The sequence below is a fragment of the Pelobates fuscus genome, chromosome 6 (genome assembly GCF_036172605.1).
Source record: "Pelobates fuscus isolate aPelFus1 chromosome 6, aPelFus1.pri, whole genome shotgun sequence".
Lineage (NCBI taxonomy): Eukaryota > Metazoa > Chordata > Amphibia > Anura > Pelobatidae > Pelobates > Pelobates fuscus.
Window position 1 is genome coordinate 96,551,022 of NC_086322.1, and position 9,883 is coordinate 96,560,904.

Sequence of the window (9,883 nt, forward strand, 5' to 3'; positions counted from 1 at the left end):
AGTCCTGCGCTCACTAACATCACTACTGGGCCGGCAGCTGACCCTGTATTTAATGTAAAATTGTGAGATATTAGCTCGCCTCCCTTCTGATCCAGCTCGGTCATGTCCTCACCCATGTCGGTGTTGTGCTTCTGTAACAACCACCTCTAGTATGCCCACGCACTGCCCGCTCTCAAGTTTGATCTGCCCACGTTTGGGATGCTTGAGTCAAACCATTTTTTCCCCCACGCCTTCACTCAACCTTTAATAGAAGACCAAGTCTATTTAACTTGGACTATTTGGAGACAGTGCTCCATAAAGATAAATACTAAGAGATTCTTCATTACCTGGTATTTCCTGATACCTTATTTGTATTGAATGATTCGATGCAAACCACAATCTTTATGCCAGAATACTTACTGGATCCTTTAAGAGGCAGGACACTAATGCCCAAGGTCAAGGCTAACCCAAACTTCATATCCTCATTTCTAGACCCAGATACACAGGTACGAATTGCTTATACGTTATATTACAATTATGTTCCTTACTCCTATGCACAAAGTGCACCTAGATATACTTGGTATGAAATATTCTGTGTAGAATATTTTGTTCATGACTTTACGCTATTGCAGCACTCATTCTGGTATATGCTATATTGTGATATTTTTTAATTTTATTTTTTCTTGCATTTTCCATTCTTCCCTTCCTAGAGTTGCAGCTTGAGTGCTCTGCAGGCCAGACTCAAGGTTGCAGCTCACGAGGCAGAAGAGGAATCTGATAGTATTGCTGAAAACTTCCTTGAGGGAAAAACAGAAATAGACGATTTTGTCAACATCTTCATGGAAAAGAGAACGGTAAACACCTGAATTTAGTCATTGCATTGTTGCTTTTTGTTAAGTCTATTTATAGAATGGTGGTTTTTAAAGTAGATCTCTTATCCACATTAGAATTACAAAATCCTGTTCAAGTAGGCTATGCAGTTTAAAGGACCACTATAGTGCCAGGAAAACATACTTGTTTTCCTGGCACTATAGTGCCCTGAGGGTGCCCCCACCCTCACGGTCCTACTCCCGTGGCGCTGAAGGGGTTAATCCCTTACCTTTTCTCCAGCGCCGGGCTCCCTCTGCACTGGGATCCTCCTCCCTCTTCTGACGTCACCGGCTGAATGCGCATGCGGGGCAAGAGCCGCACGCGCATTCAGCCAGTCTCATAGGAAAGCATTCTCAATGCTTTCCTATGGACGCTGGCGTCTTTGTCAATGAGACAGCCACTAGAGGCTGGATGAACCCATAGGTAAACATAGCAGTTTATCTGAAACTGCTATATTTACTGTAAAAAGGGTTAAACCTAGCTGGACCTGGCACCCAGACCACTTCATTAAGCTGACGTGGTCTGGGTGCCTATAGCGGTCCTTTAATCTACACATTGCATCAATAAGCTTCAGTGTAAAGTGGTGATGGCTAAGTTTTGAACCTCAGATTTTTGGCAGATCATTAGCATTTTTTTGTTAGGTATTGTGTAACATTTAAGTTAATAATAAACATATGCGGTGGTAAAGTTTACTCATTATTGCTCTAAAATAAATATTTAATACATTTTTCTATGGCATCCGCAATCTATAGAGAACTCAATTAACCCCTTAAGGACCAAACTTCTGGAATAAAATGGAATCATGACATGTCACACATGTCATGTGTCCTTAAGGGGTTAAACTATATATTCCTGTCTCATAATTGTTTAATGTGCCTGGTAAGCAAATAGTGTAAGTACCTGTAAAAGACTCCTCTGCAATGAATTCATTTATTTTATTTTTTAATTATTAATTTTTATTTTTTAATTTATTTTATCCACTCAAACTTTCAGTTTGCTTTGAAGGCAATGCTACTGTTAGATATATTGATTATGCATTATGAGAATCTTATGAGATCTGCCCCTTCCAGAAGGTTCCATTGACGTGTAGCCCTGAATATTCCAATACAAAAGCCACATAGTCACATACCGTATATACTCGAGTATAAGCCGAGTTTTTTAGCACATTTTTTGTGCTAAAAAACCCCAACTCGGCTTATACTCGAGTCAATAGTCTGTATTATGGCAATTTGCATTGCCATAATACAGACTGGGGAAGAGGGGGGCTGGCAGAGCTGTAACTTACCTTTCCTGCAGCTCCTGTCAGCTCTCTCCTCCTCCGCGCCGTCCGTTCAGCACCTCGGTCAGCTCCCAGTGTAATTCTCGCGAGAGCCGCGGCTCTCGCGAGATTTACACTGGGAGCTGACAGAAGAGCAGAACGGACGGCGCAGAGAGCTGACAGGAGCTGCAGGAAAGGTAAGTACAGCTCTGACAGCCCCCACAGCCCCCCCCCACTGAACTACCAATGCCACTGGACCACCAGGGAAGGAGAGCCCCCCTCCCTGCTATGTATCAAGCAGGGAGGGGGGACGAAAAAAAAAAATGTATTACTGTCTTTGTCTGTTCTGTCCCATTGGATCTTTTGAGACTTTAAACCTTTGTGCCAGCTCTGACCTAAGGGACTTGCTAACTTCTGTCACAGCATCTATGCTAGTCCTCACTGTCTAGAAGTGGGTCTTGTACCAATTCCAAATCATTGTCATAGTATTATCCTGCCTTCTAGCAAAGCGTTTGTACAGGTGAGTATATATTGGGTCTGAGATTGCCAAGCAGATCTTCCACATATATAATAAAGTTATTAGAAAACAATATTGCTCTCACAAGTCTATAAATATGGTGGGACAAATTGAGCAAAAAAACATAGTTGGAACATTAAATGAATATAAATTGATGGCATAGATTATGCACAAATAATCACAAACTTTCTACATTTAATTTTAGCGTAGTCCCTATCAAACAAGCAATCTATCCATGCTGATTATGTAGGAAAAATAATATGCAGAAATTAAAAAAACATTGCCCACCCCCCACCAAGGCTCTGCAACACACACACACTGCACTCATACACACACACACACTGCACTCATACACACACACACACTGCACTCATACACACACACACACACTGCACTCATACACACACACACACACTGCACTCATATACACACACACACACACACTGCACTCATATACACACACACACACACACTGCACTCATATACACACACACACACACTGCACTCATATACACACACACACACACTGCACTCATACACACACACACACACACTGCACTCATACACACACACACACGCTGCACTCATTATACACACACTGTAAATAAATATTCAATTAATATATTTTTTTTAGGATCTAATTTTATTTAGAAATTTACCAGTAGCTGCTGCATTTCTCACCCTATTCTTATACTCGAGTCAATAAGTTTTCCCAGTTTTTTGGGGTAAAATTAGGGGCCTCGGCTTATATTCGGGTCGGCTTATACTCGAGTATATACGGTAACTACTGTCCAGTATTTCAGTAGTGGAGTTTATACATTTCAGTGAATAAGTGCCTGGCTTTGTAATACACAAAGTTAATCTATTTTAATCAAGCTGCCATGTTCAATGTACGATTTGTATTACAAGGCCCTGCCTTACAAACTATACAGTTGTACATCTTATTAATGTTTATTTTAGTTTGCAGAACTATAAATTTAACCGAAGCTGTGATAATAAAAGGCATTGCATGAAACCGGTGTACTCGAAGACGTTGCTATATGCATCATTCATTTTATCTTCGCTGAATCATGGATAATCTCTTCATCCATTTAGTAAGGTTGTGGGATGTTGTTGTTCTAGCTGTTTATTGCTCTGTTTATCTCTTGTACAGAGTTGCCACAGCAGAAGAGCCAAAGAAGAGAAATTACAGCAAGCAATATCCCTGCACAGCCAATACCATGCACCATTATAGGTATTCTGCTATGTCTTTCATTTTACACATTTTGGTGTAACTGTATCAAAGTTCTCGTAATAAAAAAAAGAAGAATCTGCACCTTTTCCTGTTCAAGTTTTTATGGGGTGAATTATGAAATCTTATTTTTTTCACTACTTTGTACTATTTTGTATTATTATTATTATTATTATTTTTGTCTTGGGTTTTTGTTGTTTGACAATATATTTCATTTATGTATTTTTTTTCAGTATAAAATAATAAAAATTCTGGTGTTCCCTGTCAACACTTTGATTCTGATGCCGAGTTTGAGGCAGAATACACACAAAATGTACACAAAGCATTCTAGATGCTCACAAATATGTCACAAAGAACAACAGCAACACGATTCTGTTTTTTTTGGGGGGGGGGGGGGGTTGGTGGTATATTTTTAAAAGCATCATTTGTAATGGTTGTAGGCATAAGTACACAAAGTAATGAACATTCCAGCTTAATACACAGTGTGTCCCATCAGCAAGTAACATAGTCATGAGAGCTTGCACAGAAGACACAAATGTGGGTCAGCTTGCTATGAGCTGGGATAGAGCTGGATGGGAAATGGAAGGAGAGAGGGCTGGAGGAAAAGTGTACACTTGAGTAGGAGTTGTGATTATGGTTGCAGAGAGAATAACCTATCTCAGGAGTACCGCACTTTGCTGAAACGAGGACTGTTGCTTTGGATTTTATACACCATTTCTTCGAAGTTGACAGATTTAATCAGCATGTCTGGGGTGAGGATAGTAGTGGATTTCCAATGTTTAGCGATTACGTTTTTTTTGCTGCCATGAGTGTGCAAAATGCCGGGGGGTTTTCTTACGGCCTCATATGTAATTCTGGAGCATATCCAGGAAACACTTTAGCACTTAAACTAAATGGGTAAAAAAAAGTCTAAATATGTCCCACCACCAAACGAAATATAGGTTTCCTGCTTGAACACTGGTATTTAAGGTTGGCGCTAATTTAGTTTGTTTCCTTGTACTATAATCAATACAGTAAGTTGTAACTAATGGCTTTATAGCCATTCTTGACTTCATGTGATACATTTTATTAGGGCCCAGCAATCCATTTTCTAGGACTTAAAACTCATTGCACATGTCTGCTGTGAAGGCAGATTCAGGTGACAACATTCAAAGTTTGCCTCTGGAGAAAGACTTATCAAATTCAGATGTTAATGATAGTTTAGACTGAGAAAATACTCTGCTTACCCAACCCTAATAGTTAATTGCACTAGGGGATGTTACATTTTTTTTGTTTTTTACTTTCAACAATAAAAGCTGTAACAGTTTTTACAATAAAAACATGAAAATTTATACTTTTTCTTATATATATTTTTTTTTTTTTTTAAAGCAGATATGGCTTGTCTGCGATTGGAACTTTGATTACTTAGGTCACATTTAATTTAAACGGACACTCCACACACCTAAAGTAGTTAGCTTGCCGAATTGTATTGTGTCCTGTTTTTTAATTTTTCAACGTGGCATCATTAGTTTCTTCTACATGCAGACGCCCTCACAGTGCTGCTTGCAAGTGAAGTCTATAGGATTGTGTGAGCGAGGCTCGTGCGTACACTTTCTAACCGTGTACCACTGTGAAATCTATCACTTCTCTCCCAAATGCCAGCCCTGTCTTACTATAAACATCTCTAAGTCTGCCTTCATTAATCATACTTTGTTTCCCTTCTTCCTTACTTTGCATTTTCATTGGAGGTATATCCGCTAAATTAGTCAGAAAAATAAAATGAAACCTTTTCCATTGGCATGTTTCTTTAAGCCACAAAGAGTTTATAATCCTAGATATACGTATTAAATGCATGTTTGTGGTGGCACTAGTTTGGCTGTGTGATTGATATATTACATGGCAAAAAATAATTTGGCATTAAGAAACCTAAAGAGTGCTATTCCTTAGACAAATATTGTGACAAATTCAGTTTGGATTGTTTCCACTGAAAAGTCTTTCTGCTTTTAAACAAAGAAAATAAAAGTTTTTTTTGTTTTTTTTTATTGTTTTAAAATGTATTGTTTGTTTACAAATAATTGTTTGATCTGTTAAATGTAACAGAAACCTCTGGAATACTGCAAGGATCAATGCAGTTCAACGTTTCATTCTTTATTTGTCCTGAACCTTCTGTTCTTGTTCTGCTGTGCATATATTCCGAATGTGCTTACCTGGACAGATTAGACCAGTTGCACTGCATTGCTAAGGTTATGATGACACAATCCAGGAAAAAAGGCATTAACACCTGTTCAGTATTGAACTTGGTCACAGCCAGTGCGACTAAAAGCAAACTGCTAGTTTATGTTTTGTTTATAAACTATTTGTTAAATCACCTGCAGTTATTTCATGTTAATTTCCCACAGCCCTATTAACATCTTGTAGCAAAAATCCCTGTTTTTATATACATTCTGGAGGTATTTATGTGCTTTTTAGTACAAAATGTTACCAGGATTTTTTACTCAACAAATTTTTTGAGCAAAAGTTGAGTAAATCTCCCATGCAATCTCCTACAGCTCAGAGCTGCCGTATAAGTTGATTAACCCCTTAAGGACCAAACTTCTGGAATAAAAGGGAATCATGACACACATGTCATGTGTCCTTAAGGGGTTAAAGAATATACCGGTGAGTAGAGGCCTTAAAGCGGCACGGCCATGCCAGACGTACCTTTCCCCAATAGCTTCCTCCCTCAGAATCTGTTCTTCTATTCTTCATATGATCTAGTTTTTTTTAAAACATAAGACAAAGTAGAAACTACTTTGTCTTATGTATTTTTCCTACGCTTGACCTTCTTTGAGCAAAGGAGAAGCTTAAGTCCGCTCTATTTCCTATGGTCAAATTTTTTTACCCACAATACTCACCTCTGCTGCTTTGTTTACATTGCGCTTCATTTGCAGTTCGGACGTCCTAACAGAATAAGTACAGTTTGTCCATTCGTATTAGCACAACATTTTATGCATTTTGTTCGATTCGAATGAATGAGATGCCAATCCTGTCAGTGTTGGTAGATAGCTCCCCAATTCCCACGGTATTAGGGAACGATCTACTAAAAAAATCAAAATTGGTCTTTCAGCCAACTTTACTAATTCTAAGTAAAAATGACTTAATATTAGTGAGTAAGGCTATGGTGTGAGTATGCGGCATGGCTACTAAACAGTGAGCAGCCTGGGACTTCTATATATTGTATATCTCTCCTACTTGCTCCTGCTATATATTATTTCCCAGAATATTTTTTATTTTTTTTAGGAGGATGTGTATTTACTGATTTTTTTTTTTTTTATGTATTTAGCGTATATGATAAATGTTTGTTACTTCATTACTATTTTTAGCGCTAATCTTGTTTTGGTATATCGTACTGATATTAAGTCACCTATATTTTGAGATTAGCTGCTGTCCTATTCAAGTTGCTTATTAATATATTTTTAGAATATTTTTTTCTTTTGCATATATAGATCCACTTTATATATTATTGTTATCCTTTATTTAGGAAAATGTTATTCGCTACGTCTGCAAGATTTGAAAAAATAAAAATAAATTTAAAAAATCAAACATTTGTGGTTTCCCTGTCATTAACCAAATTTTTTTTTTTTTTTTTGTCTTCTTCTCCCGCCAGACCATTTGAAGTTGATTTTCCATGTGGAGTGGTAGTAGGAGTCCTAGAAAGCACATTTTATATTTATGATTTGAAAAGGAAAAAAAAGTTGAATAACGTTGAATTATACTTGATTGTATTATGTTTTATTGACAGTTAATTTGGTAGGATCTTTTTTGTACAACTTAACCTATCATTTGCTACATGTTTACTTCAAGAGATCCTGGTCTTCAGACTTAAGAACAAAACTGCATCCATTGTAATTAATTCTAATATATTTTTATTTTCTGTTACTCATATTGCAATGATTTATATTAAATATCTATTTAATGGGAAGTATTCTTTTTATGTGTGGTGTGTTCTTTAAAGGCTATCAATGGCTTTTTGTTTTATATGAGGTATGAGTCTTTTAGAAATGAGTTTTAATGTAGTTAGTGTTCCCCATTTAAACAGTCATTTTTAAAAAAAAAATGTGTGGCAGCTTGTTGCAAAACATTCTAAATTGGATCCCATTCATTAAAGGAACAATGTAGTGTTAGGAATATCTGTACCTATTTAGTTCAGCTTCCCTCCCCCACCACCTGTTTACTTATCCTTTTGGACTCCTCCTCGATTGACATCGTGCCTCCAGGATGACTGTTCAAACCAATGCTCCTAATAGAGCATTTGGAACCACAGTCGCATGCATGGCACTTGATGTGATGTGCCTAAGATTTTTCTATAGACAATCATTAAGTACAATGATTCTGTGTGGCAGACTGATGACACAGTGCATGCTCACGTCATAGCATGAGAGCCAAGAAGTAAGTCTTATTATTATTAAAATAGGAGTAGGGTAAGATGAAGTTGTTATAGTGCGTACAGTGTTTTAGGTCACAAAAATATTACTTAATGTTTTAAAATGTATGTCTTGTTTATGCGCTTATCTTTTCTCATCTTGACTATTGCAACTCACTCACTTGGCCTTCCATATACCTCCATAATCCTCACTCTAGTCTGTTGTGAAAGCTATTGCCAAGCTTATCTTTCTCAAACATCACCACTTTGCCATATATTATGTCTTGTGAAACAAACATTTGCTTATCGTACCCTTCAGGTTCTGAAATTAAAATGCAAAGTCCATAAAGGGAGACTATAGTCACCCAGACAACTTTATCTCAATGAAGTGGTTAGGGTGCAGTGTACCTGTCTTCTTAACCTTGCACTGTAAAACATTGCAGCTTTTTTTTTGGTTTGTTTGTGTTGTTTTAGAAACTGCAAAGTTTACATTGGTTGTCTTACCGAAAACTACTAGAGGTGCTTCCACTGAACTAACAGAGTAAAACTGTCACATGACATGGAAGACCCCATAGGAAAGCATTGATTAAATGATTTCTTATTAGGAAGCTTGAATGAATACACACACACGCGATCCCCAGTCCTCCATAGCAGAGGAGGTCATGTCCTGAGGGAGTCTCAACGCTGAAAAAGGGTAAGTAAAAAAACAAACAAAACATTATAGATCTAGGGACATGGACACTATAGCATTAGGAATACAGATTTGTATTCCTAATGCTATAGTGTTCTTTGAACAATCCCCTCCACCCCCCCAACATTTGCTAGCATAAATGTAGGAAATGTATCCATTTAGTCTTCCTGGGTAACTTCTCTCATTAGAGCATTCCTCCCATACCCCACACATAACCTGTGCTTCCACCGTCCACTCAACTCCTTCTCTCTTTTCATTCTAGACTGCATCCACGCACTACTTCCACAAGATTAAGTAGATACAGGCATTTCACTTTTCCTCTCCTACTGACACTTTTTTTTTTTTTTTTTAAATGTTTCTCTATTCAGAGGTGGTCATGACTTTTGAGAATTAATTTGCTATACCTTTTATTTTCATAGAGGAATATAAGAAGATTCAAGTTTTACCTAAGGAAGATACATTTAGCTTGTGTCTAGTTTCCAAGTGATGTCCATAGACCTAGATATTATTACTCAACTTATTGGTTAATATCTGAAGTCAAGTCAAGCAGAGAGAGTGCAACTTGCATAGGACGTGGCTGTAAACAGACATTTCAGTTTTAAATATTAGAATATCAACTGTACAAACATGTTTGGTGTTTAATCAGTTTAATTGGTGTATATTTCACAATATCTCTTTATATTTGTAATAATTAAGAAGCATAAATATATACTCAAATAAATTAATACTGTATAAAAATAAGCAATGCAAATATAACGAAAATATTAAACATTTAACGTGTCACTACAAAGCAAACTAGAAACAAAATATTGGCCAACAATTGTGTAAACATGGTCTGGAAAGTAAAAAGATTCTACGTCATTGCTTGGGTAATGTAGGTTCTGCTGATGGCACCTTCTTTATAATTGTCCATGCTGTATTGGTAAAAGAACACTCCAGGGTAAATATGCCAATAT

General features: G+C 37.1%; 1 protein-coding gene across 1 annotated transcript in view; it reads left to right on the plus strand.

Moving 5' to 3' along the window:
• Positions 1-7,795, plus strand: part of VPS37A (VPS37A subunit of ESCRT-I) — a 55,264-nt gene extending 47,469 nt beyond the window's left edge. The window contains exons 10-12 of the mRNA XM_063458061.1: positions 690-833; positions 3,778-3,858; positions 7,481-7,795. Coding sequence (XP_063314131.1) covers positions 690-833; positions 3,778-3,858 — 225 coding nt within the window. The 3' untranslated portion in view covers positions 7,481-7,795. The remainder of the gene's footprint in view (positions 1-689; positions 834-3,777; positions 3,859-7,480) is intronic.
• The last annotated feature ends 2,088 nt before the right edge of the window (positions 7,796-9,883 follow it).